Below are 20,913 nucleotides of genomic sequence, written 5' to 3' on the forward strand. Positions count from 1 at the left end.
CAGAGGCTCACAGGGATCTTGAAGAGACTGTGGGACACTAGCGCTTGTTTCCCAGGCTCTAAGGAGACAGCCAGTGGTGTAGTGGAGCCGGAATGTGCTGGAACACCATTTCCGTACTATCCACCCTCCACAGCACACCCCTTTGACCCTCCTCACCCCTCAGCCCCTAGGTTAGGGCTCCATTCAGCCTCCTGCATGTGAGGGCAGGGGCAGAGAGCAGCATGGGGGCAGGGGTAGAGAGCCAGGCCAGTGGGGATCTCTGGCATTCCAGTACCTTCCAGCTCCAGGACTACACTGCTGTCCATGGCCCGCCCTACAAAGGGTCCGGACACCATTCCACAGAGACTGAGCAGGGTAAACCCTCCCCCACAAGAGCCATTCGGGAGCCTACATATGTGTGTGCCCATAATTATATTGCAGTAGCGTGCTGTGGTAGTAACAAAGAGTAAAACTTGGGGGGAATCCCCTGAAAGGGTTGGCTTTAACAGTTGCTCTTGACAATAGTCACGGTTGTTCAAGACTTAAGTAAACATATGCATTCACAGAGAAAGAGAGAGAGATTTAGGCCACGTCTACACTTAAAACAGTGCAGTGGCACAGCTACAGTGCTGCAGCTACCCCACCTGTAGCGCTTTGGGGGAGACACTACCTACGGCCGACGGGAGGGGTTCCCCTGTCACTGTCATAAATCCACCTCCCCGACAGGCAGTAGCTAGGTCGACAGGAGAATTCTTCTGCCCACCTAGCACTGTCTAAATAGAACTTAGGTCGGCTTAACTACATTGCTCAGGGGTGTGGATTTAGCTGGGTCGATCTAATTTTCTAGCGTAGACCAGTGCTTAGTAAGCATTTGCTTTTAGAGACTGTCCCACTGTCCCAGCAGAGATTTAATTCTATGTAAAATAAAGCTCAATCCAAGTCTTGAGAAGACTAAACTCTGAACATTAAGCAGGGGAGGAAGAGGGGAGCTAATGTCAGGATGTTCCCCTTCCACCTGCTCCTGCACCCCACTTACTCCATCTTCCAGAGAGCAGGGGAACACATGACAGGGCTCAGGAGGGAGGGAGCTTGCTGGCAGCAGCTGCAGTCTCAGCAAGCTGATCTAATTAACAAGGCAGTGTAATTAAGAGTAGGGTCAGATACTTAAAGGGGCAATGCACATCTCTCTCTCACACACAGGGTGTGTGTCTCTGTCTCTGTCTGCGAGACTGTCTTCCCTCCCTCTATTCCTGATGCCTTGTAGAGTGTGAGAGTTAACCCTTGAGGGCTCAGCCAATTGCTAGTTCATCATTTAGCAGGAAGGCATTCCCTGGGAAATATCCCACCCTCTGACTCCTCCACCTCAACCAAGCTTCACAATCATCATTGCTGTGTACCAGTATTAAATTGTTTGTTTAAAACTTATACTGTGTGTGTATATACATAGAGAATATAGTCTTTTGTCTGGTGAAAAAAATTTCCCTGGAACCTAACCCCCTCATTTACGTTAATTCTTATGGGGAAATTGGATTTGCTTAACATCGTTTCTCTTAAAGTCACATTTTTCAGGAACATAACTGTCGCGTTAAGTGAGGAGCTACTGTACTGACTAAATTTGAGGAACACTGCATGCCAAAAAGGAATGAGACCTTTGAGAGACACAATTTTTTACATGCCTGCAAAAAATCGATTATACCATAGAGCAATATGTCACATAATTAAGGAAACTCAGTAAAACCTGCAACTTTGGTGAGCTGACTGGTCAGAGATAGAATCATTTGTGGCATTAAAGACAAGGTGTTAAGAGAGAGACTGCTCTGTGAAGGAGACTTAACTTTAGAACAAGCTCTCCAGATATGCAGGGCAGCAGAAACTGTGAAAACACAAGCCAGAGAGCTGAATCCACCAGAGGGAGCTATCTGTGTACTAAGTACAAAAGCATATAGCCAGAATAAGTCAAATCAAAGAGTGGAACCACTCACTATGCAAACCAGTGCAAGGGAGAAGGCTGAGTACAGACGGTCCTGGGGAAGGTGTGGATCACAGCATGGCCCCAAACACTGTGTTGTCTTTGGGAAACTGTCATAAATGTGGGGGAAATAATGATTTTGGAAAATGCTGCAGATCTCAAATGCAGAAAAGTCAAGAACAATGAGGAGTACAGTGGCACCTTAAAGACTAACAGATTTATTTGGGCATAAGCTTTCGTGAGTAAAAAACCACTTCTTGAGATGCAAGACTAACACAGTTAGTGCACACAGACTAACACGGCTACCCCTCTGATACTAGAAAAGTCAAGCACATTCAGTTGAAGACAACCTGGTTGGGGAGTTTTTCATAGATGTACTGGAATCTAGAAAGCCTGATGAGAGGGACTGGATACAACCTGTGACAGTGAATGGAACAATTCTTCCACTGAAACTGGACATAGGAGCTCAGGTTAATATTCTGTCAGAACAAGATTATGAGAGACTGAAAATAAGACCAAACTGGGACCAACAAAAATAAAAGTAACTGGTTATTCTGGAACAAATATACCAGTGAAGGGGAGGTGCGTTGCTAGCATCAACCATAAAAACACTGTGTGCAGGCTCCTGTTCAGTGAAGTGCCAAAGAAGGTGACACCAATTTTAGGCCTGGCTGCGAGTGAAAAACTCAGTCTGATAAATCGGTTGTTCTCACTAAATGATCATACTGAACCTGGCTATGAGGCACTGTTTTGGGAATATCATGATCTTTTTCAAAAGCTGAGTTGCTTGCAGGGTGAACATATAATCCGGATAAACAAGCAGGTCCCTCCAGTTATCCATCCATTTCATAAACAAACTAGAGAAATACAACCTAGATGGAGCTACTATAAAGTGGGTCAAAACTGGTTGGAAAACCATTCCCAGAGAGTAGTTATCCATGGTTCACAGTCATCCTGGAAGGGCATAACAAGTGGGGACCCGCAGGGATCAGTTCTGGGTCTGGTTCTGTTCATTATCTTCATTGATGAGTTAGATAATGGCATCATAGAGAGTACACTTATAAAGTTTGCAGATGACACCAAGCTGGGAGGGGTTGCAAGTGCTTTTGAGGATAGGATTAAAATTCAAAATGATCTGGACAAACTGGAGAAATGGTCTGAAGGAAGTAGGATGAAATTCAATAAGGACAAATGCAAAGCACTCCATTTAGGAAGGAAGAATCAGTTACACACATACAAAATGGGAAATGACTGCCTAGGAAGAAGTACTGTGGAAAGGGATCTGGGGGTCATCGTGGACCACAAGCTAAACATGAGTCAACAGTGTAACACTGTTGCAAAAAAAGTGAACACCATTCTAGGATGTTTAAGTATGAGAAGTAATTCTTCTGCTCTACTCCGTGCTGATTTGGCCTCAACTAGAGTATTGTGTCCAGTTCTGGGCACCATATTTCAGGAAAGATGTGGACAAATTGGAGAAAGTCCAGAGAAGAGCAACAGAAATGATTAAAGGTCTAGAAAACATGACCTATGAGGGAAGATTGAAAAAATTGGGTTTGTTTAGTCTGGAAAAGAGAAAACCGAGAGGGGACATGATAACAGTTTTCAACTACGGAAATGGTTCTTAGAAGGAGGAGGGAGAAGAATTGTTCTTCTTAACCTCTGAGGACTGGACAAGAACCAATGGGCTTAAATTGCAGCAAGGGAGGCTTAGGTTGGACATGAGGAAAAACTTCCTAACTGTCAGGGTGGTTAAGCACTAGAATAAATTTCTGAGGGAGGTTGTGGAATCTCCATCATTGGAGATTTTTAAGAGCTGGTTAGACACACATCAATTTTATAAATTCATTACATATATAGGATGAAAGATAAGATACGCTACCTTGACCTTCATTTCCATAACGTGCAATGTGATTTGCTAGAAATAGATCGAATTCTGCGACAACCTCAAGGGCTATCATGTAAGTGCCGTGGTGATCCAAATTTTTCCACCTTACCTCTAAATGCAAGTCCTCTGCTTGAAAGTTTCTTTACCACTGCTACAATCCTCTTCAACACATTTCTCCAATAAATAATGTCTTCTTCCATTTGAAATTTTTAATTTGTGTCAATTCTTCCGGATATCTCACCTCTCTTCTCCATTGTCAGTGCACACGTTTTATGTTCAGTCGAATTTTCATGTTCACATAGGCGAGCTGATATGTTTTTCCAGTCATGGAATCCACTCGTTGCCAGATTAGAGATCCCTCTGAATAATCGACATGGGGCCCAAAACATGGCTCCTTTGCTCTCAGAAAATACAAGACATTGCCATGGCTTTACTTCACCATTTAAAAGCTGTAGTTGAAACACATTTTTTGTTAGAACACGCATTTTATCAGTATATTGTCTTTTTGAGTTAGTAAAATCACAATCAGCATTGTGTTTAATACCATGCGTTGGTAAATACTCAATTATAGCATCATTCGATATCCATTGGGCCGGGTCATCACTTATGAATGAATTTTTGATTGACATGATTCGCAAATCTCTGCAGTATTGTCAAAGATATCCAGATCAACATGATTCTCGGTAGTCTCTGATATGCTAGTATTTGGAGCATTTTCTTCAACACCAACCGCAGCCGGAATTTCTTCCTTAGTTTCAATATGTACTTTAATCACACCAATATTTTCACTTTTTACTTCACTACTACTTTCAAGTATTTTTTCTGTCTCACTGTCGGCACTAAGTGATACAACAAAGGAATCCATTTTGTGCATTTTTGCTATCATTTCATTTTCCCTTTCTTTCTTTTGTATAGAATTTTTTTTGAACTGAGAACCGCTTAATTTCTTCCTTCCGGTCATATTGTTAATGCTTAGGATTGTCGTGAGCATGTTCTTTACTAAAGGGCGTCGCGCCGTCGTGGGTGGTTTCAATGCGCGCTCTGATTGATAGAATCGCGGCGCGCGGCGCTGATCTCACGATTACAAAAATGCTGCTATTAAAAATTTGCCGGCCCTGCAAATTTGCCGCCCTAGGCCTAGGCCTTGTCAGCCTAGGTCATAATATGCCACTGACAGGGAGGAATGTGTTTTAAGGGTTGCAGAACTGACTTTTGTTGGGGACATTATTTCCAACAAAGGTGTACAACCTGATTAGATATAGATTTCAGCCACTGAAATGATGCCACGTCTGCAGTCAAAGAGAGATGTCCCACAGTTCCTGGGAATGGTTAATTATTTTGGAAAATTCATCCGTAATCTATCTACCAAAGCAGCGGCTTAGAGAACACTCCTAGAGAACAAAATTGAATGGTGTTGGGGTGCAGAACAGGAGGCATCATGGGAAGGTTTAAAACAACAACTGATAAAAGAGACAGTGTTGACGTTCTATGCACCAGGAAGGCCTATTTAAATCTTAGCAAAAGCTTCACAGTCTGGGGTAGGTGCAGTGATTTTACGGAAGCATAAGGATTGTTGGCAACCAGTGGCATATGCATCCAAATCACTGTCTGAGGCAGAAACCAGATATGCACAGATTGAGGAGGAGCTTTTAGGAATATTGTTGGCCTGTGACAGGCTCAATCAGTATATTTGTGGCCAGACAGTGGAAGTTGAAATGGACCACAAGCCCCTGATAGCGTTATTTAACAAACCGCTAAATGACTGTACCTTAAGGCTTCAAAGAATGATGACAAAGCTGTAAAAGCATGATGTGGTTGTGACCTACACACCCGGTAAATTCATATTCACTGCAGATGCACTTTCCAGAATGGTGACTCCCACTACAAAACCAGAGCATAGGCGCCGACTTCCCCTCTTTCCCATGGGTGCTCGGCCCCCCTGCCCCGCCCCCTGAAAGACCTGAGACTTGCTAACCTGCCTGGAGAAAGGCTATTGAGGAAAGTGAATGGTAAAGATTCACTCCAGAGTGATGTGCTGGTAACCTCTCCTCTCTAGATTGTTGACACACTGGGTTTATGGAAACACGCTAGATGGGTTGAGAATTTAATGTGTGTGTTATTAGATAGTCGTTAGCTGTTTATATATTCGTATATAAGAACTACTGGGTTTTTGTTGTCGTTTTTTAAGGGGGAAGATGTAGAGATATGTTTGTGGAAGATTGTCATTTAGAGAGGCTCCCCCATAAGGGACAGTATTATGAACACAGGAATTTAGAGATGTGCCCTGGAAACTGGGGTGGAGAACACTGTGTCGCTGTGTACAGCAGTTCACCACAGAAGCTCCCTAGTTTGTTTTATTAAAGGTTTTATCCTTTCTCATTCACTGGTTTGTTGTTTAATGAACCCCAATATTATTACATAAGATGCATCTGATTCTCCCCATCCCTCCCCCTAAGTCAGAGGCATTGTGGACACCAACCAGATCTTTCGTCTGAGCAAGACCGAACCCAGCAACTTAAGCTACTTTGCCTCCTATGATGGGATCCTGGGTCTGGCCTTCTCCAGCATCTCCTCCTCTGGAGCCACACCTGTCTTTGACAACATGATGAACGAGGGTTTGGTGTCCCAGGACCTCTTCTCTCTCTACCTGAGCTCATAAGTCAGGGCTGGAAACAGCCCATCTGTCTACAGCAAGATTCACATTCCTATACCACCTTTCACAGAGCGATCCCTGCGATGTTTGCATCAGAAGTCCCAAACGCAGCCACCTCTGGGGTGGAACGTGGCAGCCATTCTGTGCTTGTGCCATATGTTTTGGGGAGCAGAAGTGAATGATGATATCTCTAATAACAACTGCAGGGGAAATTAACATTAGGAAGAATCTAGTTACGAGCTATGACTGGAAAATGGGTGTGTCCCCCCCAAGAAAATTTCTATTTTCCAGCAAAAAATCAAAAACTGAAATAATTCAGTTTGGAAATATTGCCCTTGTGCTTGGTGGGAGTTTGAATGGGGGTGTCTCCTGCTCCCAGTCTCCTGTATAGGCTGGAGTCCCTGGTCAGACTACACTGCCCATAGTGCACCACTGTCCTACCTCATGGTGGAGGAAGGGTGTTGCGTGATGTGAAATGCACCAGTCTGACTCTCTCCTCCATTGAAGTGTTTGTCATTGTCTCGTTAGCCAATAATTCATGCATCTTCCCTGACTCTCCTCTCTCCCTTCTCGTGATGTTCAGTGGCATCGACTCATCTTACTACTCTGGGAGCCTGAACTGGATCCCTCTCTCCTACTGGGAAATCACCATGGACAGGTATCGCCCACCCCTTGGCCATTCCACCTGCGGGCTATTGGAAGACAGGTCAAATGTTAATGAATTGTACATCGGAGCCAGGGAAAGTTCAGCGTTCAGAGTCTAGGCAAAATGAGAGACAAGGGAGCCACAAAAACACCTTCCATGGAGCCATAGGAATGGGACTCCCCTGCTAGGTTAGGTCAGGTCAGTGATTCTCAACTTTGTTCATACCAGCACCCCCTCCCATCTGTCCCGCTCTGTTTCGCAGTATGGGAAGGGCAGGATAGCTGGGACCGTCAGTCCCAGAAGGCTGTAGCATAAGGAGCGACGGGCAGTAGCCACGGAAGAAAAAGTCTAGGATGAGACATCAGAGGAAAGTTCTTGGTAGTCATAGCAAAGGGGCAGTGGGGCAGTTCCACCCTGCAGGTTTGTCCCTGGCTGCTTGTGGGCCGAGTGGGGATGAGATCGGGAGTGTTCCTGGGGACATTCCCCTGACTCTCTCTCTCTTCCAGCATCACCATGAATGGCCACCTTATCTCTTGCGCTAATGGCTGGCAGGCTATTGTCGACACTGGCACCTCTGTGCTGGCGGGGGCCCCCACGGCCATCTCCAAAATCCTGCACTACGTTGGTGCCCGCGGGGACTCCAGCAACCTGGTCAGGTCAGGGAGGAGGGATGGGTGTTTCTAGGGGCATCTGCTACACACGCGTGTGGCCGAACCCCTGATTCCACTGCCACTGCCCACAGGCTGTACCCAGCCAGCATAGGGATCAGCTGGGTCACTCTGCAGATTCCCTGGTGCTTCCACCCACTGGTAACCCACAGGAACACAGGGGAGGTCACCGTCCCCAGCATGTGGCCAGGCCAAATATAGAATCCGGGACCGTCTGAGCTGACAACACTGGTCCTTTGGTTCAATCTGCAGAGCCTCAGGCTTTCAGAGCCAGAGATTCAATCCCTGGAGAGGACCCTGTCAGGCAGTGATCCAGCTTATTTAGATCCCACTGCTAATCACATGCAGCTTTCCCTTGTTGGAGAGTTGAGTGCTGAAGCCGTGACTAACCTGGCTCCTGGATGTTGCCTTTCTCCCTACAGATCAGCTGTAGCACCAAGCACACCCTGCCCGACATCATCTTCACTATCAATGGCATCAGGTTCCCTCTGCCCGCCACCGCCTACATCCGCCAGGTAAGTATCTGCGTCGGGGCCCCTCAGCAACGGCTTGTGCCTGAGGCTGCAGGACCGTCACTGAAATGCAGCACAGAGTCTGGCCTTAGCATGGGGAGAGGGGCAAAGAGCTCTCCCGCAAAGGGACAGCACAGGCAGCCTGTAGAGCTGGCTGCCCCAGGAAATCACCATGCCAGGGGGCTTACTGGGGTAGGAGAGGGGTTGAATGAGCAGCTACCCCAGCTAGGAGGCTAGCTCAAGAGAGTTCACTGCCTCGCGCTCCAGGGCTTGGGCAAGTGGGATTCAAGAACGAGTCGTCTTCCCCCCCGGACAGAACTTTTCCCCTCTCTGGTGTGGAACTGGTGAGCTGTTTCAAAAGGCGAGGAAAGGCAGAGAAGAAGCCCCAGTCCAATCATAATCACAGGGGGGTTAGGGGAGCAGAATATAATTGCTCCCGTTAGAATTTGCCTAGGCCAGTGGGGAGAGCACCTTCTGTCTTACCAAGGGATTTCGAAGGAGGAGAAGTGGTTGGTGTGGAGCTGGGAACTATATCTCCAAGTGGTTTAGTTTCCTAGACAGAACGGCAGATGGAGGAGCACTGCTGATTCCCCCATGCTCTGTTAGGCAGAGACAGTTGGAATGGGGTCACTCAACAAAGAGGATCTCCCTTAAGCACTTGGAGCCCAGAGTGATTCCTGAATGCCCTATGGTACCAGGATTAAATAGCAATTCAAGAAAATACCTTGAGTGGAGAAATGGAGCAGCTCAAAATTCCACCAGAGCTGAAGCTGGCTGGAAATACGGAAGACAAGTGGAAGAGATTTAAACAGGGCCTTGCATTCTGTCTGCAAGCAATGGGTGCCAGTGAAAAGGGAGGCAATCAGATGTAGCCTTATTTCTGACCAGAGCAGGTTCTGGTGCACGTGTCTCTAAAATTTCAGTTAAGTCAGACTAACTATGAAACTGTTTTACAAAAATGTAAGGAGTACTGCACTCTGCATAAAACTGAAACTTATGAGACTTTAAGCTGAGGTTCCAAAAGGAAAATGAAACTAGAGTAGAATTTGTGCCTGATCCAGGGCTGGCGAGCCAATTTTGCAGGTTTTTTTAGGGGGCAAAGCGGGGACTAACCAAGTCCCTGAGAAGAGACCACACTGTGACTGGAATGCGGAACAGAGCGAGGAGACCCAGAATCAACCCTTCACGAAGCGCTCCAAGTCCAAGCACTCATGGAGGATGGACAGCTCTGACGCTGCAGGCATGATTGAGAATCCAAAATGTTGTAGGAAACCCGAAGAAGAGCTCTGTGTAGCTCGAAAGTTTCTCTCTTTCCCCAGCAGAAGCTGGTCCAATAAAAGATATTACCTCCCCCACCCTGTCTCTCTAATAGGAAACCTAAGGCAGAAACAACAAGGAGTCCGGTGGCACCTTAAAGACTAACAGATTTATTTGGGCATAAGCTTTCATGGGTAAAAAACCACTTCTTCAATTTTTTTGGATACAGACTAACACGGCTACCCCCGGATACTAAGGCAGAAAGGCACACGAGCTCAGGCAGAATTAGGGAAGAACAGCACCAGCAGGAGTTCAGGCAATGCCTGGCATATCAGAAGAGATACAAGAACCGCCATTAATTCCATCGCTTTGCAAGAGTTTTCCAGCACCGGCAGAGTGCGCGCAGCCTGGACAAAGAGGACGACGACAGTACCACGAGCTCAGCTGTATGTTTCATAGGAGCAATGGCTACCAGTGCAGCAAAAGATGACCTGGCTGTCACAGATGGAAAGCAAATGGGAGGTTTATTAATGTTACGTTGGACACTGGTGCACAAGCCGATGAGTTGCCACAAATAGTGTTATCGACACTAAAAGAAAAGCCACAGGTAAACTCAGGGCTTATAGCAGTGAGCTTATCCTCAACAAGGAGTATGTGAACGAGACATATGGGTAAATTGGGAAAGCTACAATGTGGAATAGTACCAGGGAAAAGCACACCCATTACTGGGTTAAGTGTGTCAAGCCCCTGGTCTCATCAAGAGGGTGCAAAGGGTTTGAGGACATCTTCCACGGGATGGAGAAGCTTTCAGCAGAGTACAGAATAGAGCTGAAAGAGCCCAACCACCCCACAATTCATACACCAAGGAAAGCTCCCTCACACTAAGACAGAGGCTGAGAGAGGAGCTGGACAGACTCATTGATCTGGGAATCACAGAGCAGGGAGAGGAACTAACAGAGTGGGTATAATCATTGGTCGTTGTAGAAAACACAGACAGAACCCTTCGCTTATGCATAACCTCAAAAGAATTAAATCTATTAAAAAAGTGGACGTTTTTCACTACTACAGGGAAAGACATTTTGGGGGAGATGGCGGGTGCCAAGTGTTTCTCTACACGGGGTGCGTCACAGCAGGATTCTGGCTGGTGCCCTGAGAAGGACAGAGTACATGTTTGTTCTCCTTCAGCATCCCCTATGGGAGACACCATTTCCACAGATGGACACCTGGCTACCAGTGGTAGCAGATGACAGAACAAGGAGTAATGGTCTCAAGTTGCAGTGGGGGAGATTTAGGTTGGATATTAGGAAAAACTTTTTCACTAGGAGGGTGGTGAAATTTGTGCCCAAGCTAACAGCTCAAACAAGCCAGCTGAGAGCATTACTGTGCAAAGACATGCAATGCACTTGGGGTGCAAATCTTCATAGAGAGTTTGAGACAATGAAGGTGTTAAAAAAGCCCCCGTCCTGTGAAACTCTGACAGTAAGCTCAAAACTCAGTTGTCCTGGACATCTCTGAAGAAGATATTGGCACAGTCCTCCTACAGCAGGATGGTCAGAACGGGAGACCAGTGGCTTACGCACCATGGGCACAAACAAAACTGGAGTGTCCATACGCTCAAAGAGAGGAGGAGACTTTGGATTTTTGTCCACTCGTGTAAAGAGTTTCATGTCTTTGTTTATGGAGGCCAGTGTTCGCTGAAACTGACCAGAAACCACTTATTGCCATTGCCACAAGGGGCCTGGGAACCATCCCACCACCCCCAGGAATACAAAGATTACTTTTTCAGCTGCAAAGACAGGATTTGCAAATCGAATACGAACCTGGGGGAGATTTGGCGGTCTCAAACATGCTCCCTAGAGCATTTGACAAGACAGCAGTGGAACAAAGTCCAGAGCTGTTCTACATGTCAGTTTGATTAAAAAGCCAGTCCAGCCTCAGACAAAATGTGGATTGCGATTGCCAGAGCTACTGCTTAGGACGAGATGCTGCAGAAAGTGGTTAAGGCTATTAGCACCAAGTGACCGTGACCACGCCTTCCCAGCCCCTCTCACCAGTTCAGGGAGAAGCTCTCAGTCCTAGATGGGATTTTGTTTAAAGGCACCAGGACGGTGATCTCTGAGCTACTGCAGAAACACATGTTAAAAAGGAGACATGAAGGTTATTTCATGATTGAAAAATCTAAGCGAAGGGTCAGAGACATTTTACACTGGCCTCAAATGAACAGCAACATTGAGGAACTGTCAAGGCTTGTCGTATATGCCAAAAATACAGGCGTAGTCAAGCAAAATCCTATGTTGGTGGCAGAGGAAAAATTTTCCCCCTGGAGTAGAAATTTGTCTACATTGGCTGGAAAAAAAAGACTATGTATTTGTCCTAAACTACTAGTCTCACTTCCGTCAGGCAGCCACACTAAAAGGTACTACAGCTAAACAGTTGATTGTGCATCTCTATTTTCGCGAGTCATAACTCTGAGCCACACCTGCCTTCATGATGTCTGACAACGGGCTTCAGTTGAGCAGGCATGAGTTTCAGCAGTTTGCGGTGAAGTTTGGGTTTAGACGTGTGGAGAATATGGAAATGTCTGTAATATTTATGGGAAAAATAAGCATGACTCGGTTTCCCCTACTTTGTATTGCTAGGCAGTGGGTCTGGAGGAGTTAATTTCTTCTTGGAAAGAGGGGGAATAAGAGATGGCTGCTAGTCACAGAAGCCTGCCCAGGTTGGCATGAATGAACTCTCAGGAACTGACCGCATAGCAATGGAGTGCCCTGCGGAGATCCTGGAAGACCAACAACTGGGCACTGACTGGCAGCCAAGAGAAGCGGAACATGTGACCACAGTGGAACTGCAACTGGAGGCGGGGGCAGACTGCTAAGCAGGCTGCTCCGAGTTCGCAGAGATTACATCCACGAGGCTATGGAAGAGGGGGCAGGTGATTCCACCAACACAGATTTAGAGTTAAATTGTGCTGTCCTAGGCTAATCTAAGGACTCCTCAGCCCTGGATTCCAGGTGACTAATGAATGCTGGATTGTTTTGAAAAGGCAGCACAGCAAATCTCTAAGGGTCACATTGCTCCCAAAGAGGTAAAATCTCACTCATTTGGACTCACCGGAAAACCCTGCTGAGAATCACAGGGGCTGAATCCAGAGGGCCTGGTCTTGGAGTATTGGAACCATGGGGCTTGCCCTTGAAAAATTGGGGACCTAGGGCCTAGTACTTTAAGGGGCACTCCCAGAGAGTCAGTATAAGGTTTGGAGGCATGGCACACCCTGTAAAAACCACGCTAGTCCCCATTATCCCACATCCAATAGGAAGGTGAGGTGAAAAATAGTGTTAAAATAACAAAGGGCTGAGAAGTCAGACTTTGAGCCATGCTTAGCACAGTTCAGTTACAGGATGGCACCAATGAACATGGGTTGCTACCTGCAGACATGTGGTTTAACAGAATGCTAACAAGTAAAACGCCTGCAACGACAGAATCTGCTGTCCCAGGAACTGGGGATTTGCAGAAGAATAAAGAGAGACAGGGACAACTAAAAAGAAGCCAGATGATTTGGGATCCCAGGAGCTTCCACCAAATCGTGGACATGATGCAGGACGCATCTGTAATAGAAATCAATGGCCACCAACAGCGGTGAGGTCACGTGAGGCTGCGCTGGGGTTGTATGAGGCGGTCACCCAAGACGGACACATACTGAGGAGGAAGAACAGAGGAGGAACATCCAGAAGGGAGGGAGGAGGGGCGCTGGGTTGGCCGCTTGGCCTGAGACAGTCTCAGTTAGGCAACAAATACAGCAGGTGGAGACAAGCGAACCCCAGGACGTACCACCATGGAGCAAATGGACTGACTGCCTCCTGACAGCAGTAGCACTGATGCATCCAGGGAGATCGGCAGGTCCTAGCTAGAAAGAAGGGCACCTCGGAAATCAGTTGAGCGTTACTAGTGGTTGGTTATAAGTATATGGAATGGAGAATCCTGTGAGTGCTGTTTAAGTGGTGTTGTGATTGAGTACTGGCTGGGAAAGGAGGAGGTTAGCATCCCGGACAAGAAGTCTAGGGGAGGGGCTGCAGAGGTCCATGTGCTGTTCTGCAGAAGCAGTTAGAACTGAGCACCGGGCAATTCCTTCAAGCACCTTGGGCCCAGAGTGATCACTGTATATCCCATCTGAAGGGCAGCTACCCCTAGCAGCTGGCTGAGGCATTGGGTCGGTACTGACACCTAAACTCAACTCCCTGCCTGTCTCCTATCCATGCCTGCCCCAGCCTCATGCAGCTTAGCTTGGGAGCTGCAAGATTCCAGCTCAACATACAGGGAGTCAGTGGAGTTCCAGCCCAACAACCCATATCCCATTTTTCCTGGTGCAGAACTCAGGATCTTGCTCTCCCGGCTTTGAAGGCATTGACGTCCCCACCTCCTCCGGAGAGCTCTGGATCCTCGGAGACATCTTCATCCACCAGTACTACGTTGTCTTTGACAGGGCCTATAAATCATTGTTGCAAGCTGCACCACGTCTTGTACAGAAGAGGTCAAGTGGGGCGTCTATGGAAAGGTTGTAGTTTGCTGCTCATGATTATGCTGTCTGTATGTGTGGATCATTTTTGTATTTGAAGTTATGAATATTGGCTATGTACCTGTATCTCAATGACAGGTTTCAGAGTAGCAGCCGTGTTAGTCTGTATCTGCAAAAAGAAAAGGAGGCCTTGTGGCACCTTAGAGACTAGCCAATTTATTTGAGCATGAGCATCCAGTGAAGTGAGCTGTAGCTCACAAAAGCTTATGCTCAAAATAAATTTGTTCGTCTCTAAGGTGCCACAAGTCCTCCTTTTCTTTTTTTGTATCTCAATGTGTTTGATTCTAAGTAGCCTCAGTGAAGCATTTTGTCAGCTTCTTGAGAAAGGACTATTCTCAGTAAGTGCCCAATGAAGAAACACTTAACTGACAATGGACTTTAGGAGATGCCAATCCACATCTGAGCTTTCCTGAGAATGTTCAAACTAACAGTAAACAATGGCGTCGGCCTGCAAAAAGCTGAATCATTCATAGACATGGGACTTGCCCAGGTGGCTACAAACTCCATTTTGTTGCTGTGGCTTTGCACAGAAGGACAAAGGCATTTCCACTCACAAGAGAGAGAGAATATAAAAGGCCCTGGAAGCCTCTGCATTTTCTCTTCAACTGGCTTAAGAGATGGTCTCTCCACCCCCAAGAGATGCCTGAAAGAAATTGGAAAAAAGGACAGTAACTCCGGGGGTGGGAGTGCTTCCTAGACCCAGACTAGGAAGGAGTCCAGTCTGTGAAAGAAGCATATTGCATCTCTGAGAGTGAGATTTTATCTGTAATCGGGGGATGAAAGAACAAGATAAAGGAGGAGAAGGACAATTTAAGAAAACAAGCACTGGTCGAACAATAATTGATTACAGCATGATGGTGCAAACCTCATTGGTCCCAATGAAGAAAAATCACTATATGAACAGGGTGCCTTCCCATGAAACATTGGGTTCGTCCTGCCAAGATTTCCCCAGATGCTTCCGCAGAGCATCGTGTCGTGACCGACAGAACCCGGCTCCTCCCTACCCGTGATCAACCTAGCTGGCCTCTAGATTGATCTGGACTCTGGACTGGTAACTATAACATCGATTGGCAGGACAGTGTGTGTGTGATGTGATTGAATGCATATGCTAATTATTGTATTTCCAATAAATGCAGCATATTGCCTTTTCCACTGAAAAGGGTCCCGTGTGCTTCTTATAAGCAGAACACTTGGGACACAATGTGACCCACGTAATTCACTGGTGTTCTGCAGAACTGGCACTTATCAATGGAACGCTTCAGTCCATAGGCCTCCAACCTGTGAATTACTTTAAGAAGTCTTTCTTCATGCTCCTCTAAGGTTCTTCCAAATACAATCAGATCATCCAAATAAACCAAGACTTGCAGTAAGTTCATGTCTCCCACAGCTTTCTCCGTAAGATGTTGAAATGTGGCAGGTGCCCCAGAAATCGCTTGAGGCATGCGTTCAAACTCATAAAACCCTAAAGGCTGTCTTCTCCTTATCTTTTGCTCCCAGAGGGATCTGGTAGTGTTCACTTCGAAGATCCAGTACTGAGAACCACTGACTTCCCAGCAAACAGCCTAAGGCATCTTGTACTCGAGACATGGTGTACTGGTCAACCACAGTACAGCTGTTTAGGGTGCAGTAGTCAATACATATCCAGCTTTTCCCATTCTTTTTATGAACCACCACAATGGGTGAGGCGGTATGGACTGTGGGACTCTGTAATGACGCCATTTGCAATCAACTCCTGATGCAACCTCCACGCACATCTTCCTTCTTGGAAAGAGCAACCTCCTAGAGCTCTCCCTGAAGGGTCAGGAGTCATGTGGTCTGATGTTGTGCTCTACTCCTTTTGCACATCCCACGTCCCACTCATGCAGCGAGAACACCCTGGATCTTTCACAAAGCTTCTTCCTCAGGCAATCCTTCCGCTCCTCAGACCATGGGGAATCTCCAGAGTCAAACTTTGTAGGATCTATCACTGAAACTTCAGTTTCACACTGGGGACTTACAATGGATTAGGGGTCAAAGAGATCTGCTATTTTCTGCCCTTGTGTCACAACAACATCATGACTTGTTTCATTAGCAATCAGCATAATCCCCTTTTCCTGGGCTCTGGCAGGTAGGGTTATCACTCCACTGGGGACCAGCACTCCTTCCGGGAGCCCTCCCTAAGCCGGCAGCTCTACCATTGCCAATGCCCCTCTACTGCCTTTCAGCCCGGTTCTCATGACAAGCACTTCTCGCTCCGTCCTTGCAGGCACTACTAACGGGGTCGTGCCCACGTACCTCAGTGCCCCCATTGGTAACTCAGACCTCTCCTTTTTAGCGCCCTAATTTTTTCTATAGGCTTCAGCACAAAGCGTCTGGATCATCAGAGTGTTTAGATATTGGTCCCTAGCCCATTGTCTGCAGTAATCCGCGAGTACCTTGAAGAGACTGGAGTTGGTCCCTGTCAGCACAGACACATCAGAGATTCCCTTAGGGTCAGGGCACATTAATGCAGTGGAGTCTACCTCTTGTCTTACCCCAGCAACCTCCTCTGGGAATTCCAGGTGCACGATGATGTACCCTGGGCAGGGGTATTCATCCATGCTGAGGCCACACAGACAAAGTCCTGTCAGTGGCTGTATAGGCAGGTGCCTAAGCATCTGTTGGTAGAATGAGTGAAATATAATCGTCACTTGAGATCCAGTGTGGAGCACTGCTTTACACTCCAACCCTTCAGTCCTCACCGTGAGCTCCGCTCAAGGCCCTATCAGCCTGCGGGGATCCCAGCTGGACAGTCTCTCCTCGGGGAGCCTTCAAGTCCTTTGGATCTGAGTGGCCCCCTTCCCCAGACTGTTCGGCAGTTCCTTGACCCCTCCCCACTGATCCTCAGCTTTCCATACACTAAGGAGGGATTTTCTTCATTACAGCACTTGGCAGCACTGTGCCCATCCTGACCACATCAGTAGCAGAAGAATTGTCCTTTCCCCCTTTGCCCAGGGGGGATGGTGGCTCTAAATGCTGACTTCTCCATCGCTACAGCCGGCGGCTTCTTATGCCTGGAAGTCTTAATTCGCTCAGTGGTGCTTTGCAGCTCAGCTGTCTGTTCTGTCAGGACCTGCATTTGTTGGGCAAGTTCCTCTCTGGTGCTCACCATCAGTAGAGTGGCTGTTCGTAGGGGTGCTGTGCTGGCTGGCTCAGACAGTTGGGCTTCCCAAAACACACTGGCAGCCTGCCTTTCTTCCTCCTCTCTGACCTCTTTTATCAGCTGGGAGTAACTCGGGGGAGGTTCCTGCCCTTCGATTAGCCAGAGATGAAGTAGAATCGGGTGCTGACATCGAGATCCTCTTACAGTTTGAGCCAGTCTGGTCTGATCCATCTGCTCAGCAGTTACTGCTCCACCCTGGACAGCTCTCGGAAGCCGTCTCTCCAGCCTCTGTATATAGGCTGAAACCTTCTCGCCCTTTTGCTGTCAGGAATTAAGGAACTTCCAGTAACTGTCCTCAGAGCCCTCTATGCTCCCAAAGGTGTGAGCGAGGGCCTCTAGGCAGTCCCTCACACCGACCCCAGGTAGCTTCAATGAGCTTCAGGGTGCAAATCACGTCTAATGCTGGGCCCCTGAGGCTCTCTACTGGACCTCTTCGCTTTTCCGCATCTGGTACAGCCCACTCCTGCAGCATTTCAGGGTATGTTCCAAACAGGGTTCAAACGCCTCTTCCCCAGGTATTGGGATGGGACCCCCAGCAAAAAACCTTAACTTACAATAGGAGCTTGATGTAGCATGGGACAGCACACCCTTTTCCAGTGCTTTTGCCCCATCATCCACAGAGGCTGCAGCCTGGCCACTCAGGGTAATGCACAGAGCATTTCCCTGTTGGAGCAACAATGACACTGGGTGGACAGCTGGGGGAATGTGCCCCTTTTTCCTCTATCTTCCCTTGCTCCCCCTGGCTCAGGCCATCTGCCTGGTGTACCCATGCGCACTCCCTAGGCGCTTTTGCCCCTGCCCCCTTTTCTGTTGCCCCTGTTCACTGCACCCCTTCATGATACCATAGTCCTCCGCTTCCTAGTCCAGCCGGAGGAGCAGGTATCCCTGCCCTGCATCAGTACTTGCGCACCCTCTTCCTTTCCTTGATTAGCTCCCCTGTACTCCCATCCCATTGGTACCCTCCTCCCCTGCCTGCAGCCTAGTGGGGAGGAGTGATAGGCTTTTACCACCTATTTCCCTTCTTCTCCTTCCACCAGTGAAGCCCCCTGCCCCTTGCTAACATGGCAGGAAAAACTGTGTGTGGAGCCCCTCCCATTGACTCTGTGGTCCCCCTGCCACTTCCCCCGTGTCTCCCAGTGGCTAATCTCTCAACCACCAGTCCAGGATCTGCCACTGGATGGCAACTCCCCCAACCATTTGAGAGGAGCCCCCTCGGCTGGTAAGAAGGTCCAGAGGAATAAAAAGGCACAGCCCCCTATGGTTGAGGATGCCCTCCCCAGATCTGACCGACGCCGATGCTTGCAGAGTGTCCTGGAATGGACTCCTGACGGTCAGCATGGGCGACCGGGACTGGCTAGAGCTGCCTTTCACTCTGGCAGAGTTCTCGGAAGCCCTCCGTCTCATGCCCATCACTGGAGTTCTACCACTCCAATGACAGTGGACTTCTACCATGTGTTCTGGCACGTCCTAGGCTCAGACCTTGTCACCCTCTGGGCTGAGTCCTTGGAGAGCAGAGTCCTCCCTCTGTCGTGCAGGTGAACCATGTTCACCTTGCTACCCAAGAAGGGGGACCTCTGTGACCTTTGGAACCTTGCTCCTCAGCACAGACTACAAAGTCATAGTGAAGGCCATCTCGCTCCAGCTGGGGTCTGTGCTGGCGGACATGGTCCATCCCAACCAGAGCATACCATTTTTGATAATCTGTACTTGGTCTGGGACCTCTTGGAGCTGGGATGTAGGGATGTCATTCACCCTCCTGTCCCTGGACCAGGAGAAGGCATTTGACAGAATGGACCACGGGTGTCTGCTGGGCACTCTGTGGGCATTCGGCTTCAGGCCCCAGTTTGTGGGGTTTCTCCCAGTGCTGTACGCTGACATGGAATGTCTGGTCAGGCTCAACTAGACCCTGACCAAGCTGGTCAGCTTTGGGTGGGGGGTGCGTCACAGATGCCCAAAGTCAGGCCAGCTGTACACTCTGGAGATCGAGCCCTTCCTCTGACTCCTCCACCAGAGGTTGACGGGGTTGGTGCTTCAGGAGACGGAATTGCAGCTGGCCCTGTTGGCATTTGCTGATGATGTGCTCCTCGTGGTCCAGGTGTGACACTCTGTACCTCAGGGGGACACCCTCCACCCCATGTCCATCTTTATAAAATGTTTGTGTGGTATCCAATGCAAAGTTTGTCATGTTGGGTGCCTTCAGAAGACTCATGATGCACTGAGCATGTTTGTTTGTTTATTCTACCTGAAGCAGTGTGTTTGGTTTGCAGTGTGTCAAAGGCTCCCCTTGGGATAACAAGCCTGATACATATCAATTTGTTTGTTAAATTGACAAACTTATATGAGTTTGCAGTGTTGAGCAGGTATAACCGGACACTGCAAGACAGAGGTTCCTAGGGTTGTGTTTGGGACTGGAGATATTGGCTAGTGTCATTTGCTTGCAAGTAGCTGGGAGCAGCTGACATGCCAGAGGCTGTGTGTGAACAGCCCAGGAGTAGGGGTTCTCACAGCAGAGCTGGGTAAGGCTGGCTCCCAGAGTCAAGGATTGGAGTGGCCTAGAAGATCACTGGTCTGGATAGCACCAGAGGGGAACATCACAGTGGCGCAGCAAGCAAGGGCGTGTGTATGGCTTGTTACTCCAAGTGAAGTTCACACTTTAAGCACTGATATTTCTGATTCTAGGTGAGTCTTAAGTGCAGGGGCGAAGAACAGCCAGGAGGAGATCACAGTTTTGTCATTTTCTGTTTGCTTATTTCAGGAAAGGGAAGTAGGAACAGAAAAGCAGGAAAATGAGGGAAAGTAGTGAAGCCATTGCAAAGTTGGAGCTTTTCAGGCTTCAGTCTGCAGAAAAGGAGAGAGAGCACCAGAGATGACTGCCACTGAAAGACCTGGAGATAAAAGAAAAAGAGGCAGCCAGAGAGGAGGCTGCGCACAGAAGGGCCGTGGAGGTAGAGGCTGCCAGGGAGGAGGCTGCACACAGAAAGGCCACGGAGGCAGAGGCAGCCAGAGAGGAGGCTACGCACAGAAGGGCCATGGAGGGAGAGGCAGCCAGAGAGGAGGCTGTGCACAGAAGGGCTATGGAGGCAGCCAGAGAGGAGGCTGCGCACAAAAGGGCCGTGGAGGCAGAGGCAGCCAGAGAGGAGGCTGCGCACAGAAGGGCCATGGAGGTAGAGGCTGCCAGGGAGGAGGCTGCGCACAGAAGGGCCGTGGAGGTAGAGGCTGCCAGGGAGGAGGCTGCACACAGAAGGGCCATGGAGGCAGAGGCAGCCAGAGAGGAGGCTGCGCACAGAAGGGCCGTGGAGGCAGACGCAGCCAGAGAGGAGGCTGCGCACAGAAGGGCTGTGGAGGCAGAGGCAGGCAGGGAGGAGGCTGCACACAGAAGGGTGATGGAGGCAGAGGCAGCCATACGAACTATGGAAGTTGTATGGGACAAAACTTAAAACTGCCCCATATCACCCACAGGCCAATGGTTCAGTGGAAAGTTTCAATGGGACTCTAAAATCCATGCTAGGGACGTACACTAAGAAGAGGGGCCAAAATTGGGATGAGTTATTACCATTTCTATTGCACGCGTACAGGGAGGTACCCCA

The 20,913-nt window shown here is 48.3% G+C and overlaps 1 protein-coding gene across 1 annotated transcript; it reads left to right on the top strand.

Moving 5' to 3' along the window:
• The first annotated feature begins 5,274 nt into the window (after nucleotides 1-5,274).
• Nucleotides 5,275-18,761, top strand: LOC144266487 (pepsin A-like). Its single transcript, XM_077819924.1, has 7 exons — nucleotides 5,275-5,374; nucleotides 6,293-6,490; nucleotides 7,039-7,147; nucleotides 7,642-7,786; nucleotides 8,226-8,318; nucleotides 13,940-14,105; nucleotides 18,607-18,761. Exons 1-7 carry the CDS (start codon nucleotides 5,275-5,277, stop codon nucleotides 18,759-18,761), a joined length of 966 nt encoding a protein of 321 aa, XP_077676050.1.
• The last annotated feature ends 2,152 nt before the right edge of the window (nucleotides 18,762-20,913 follow it).

The sequence above is a fragment of the Eretmochelys imbricata genome, chromosome 6, assembly GCF_965152235.1.
Source record: "Eretmochelys imbricata isolate rEreImb1 chromosome 6, rEreImb1.hap1, whole genome shotgun sequence".
In the NCBI taxonomy this organism is placed as follows: domain Eukaryota; kingdom Metazoa; phylum Chordata; order Testudines; family Cheloniidae; genus Eretmochelys; species Eretmochelys imbricata.

Excerpts from the sequence above, each read along its gene's own strand:
- LOC144266487 (XM_077819924.1), top strand. The coding sequence starts at position 5,275 with ATGGGAAGGTTTAAAACAACAACTGATAAAAGAGACAGTGTTGACGTT. Across the intron at positions 7,148-7,641 it reads TGGGAAATCACCATGGACAG|CATCACCATGAATGGCCACC; the intron begins GTATCGCCCACC and ends TCTCTCTTCCAG. Across the intron at positions 14,106-18,606 it reads TCTTGTACAGAAGAGGTCAA|ATCTGACCGACGCCGATGCT; the intron begins GTGGGGCGTCTA and ends TGCCCTCCCCAG.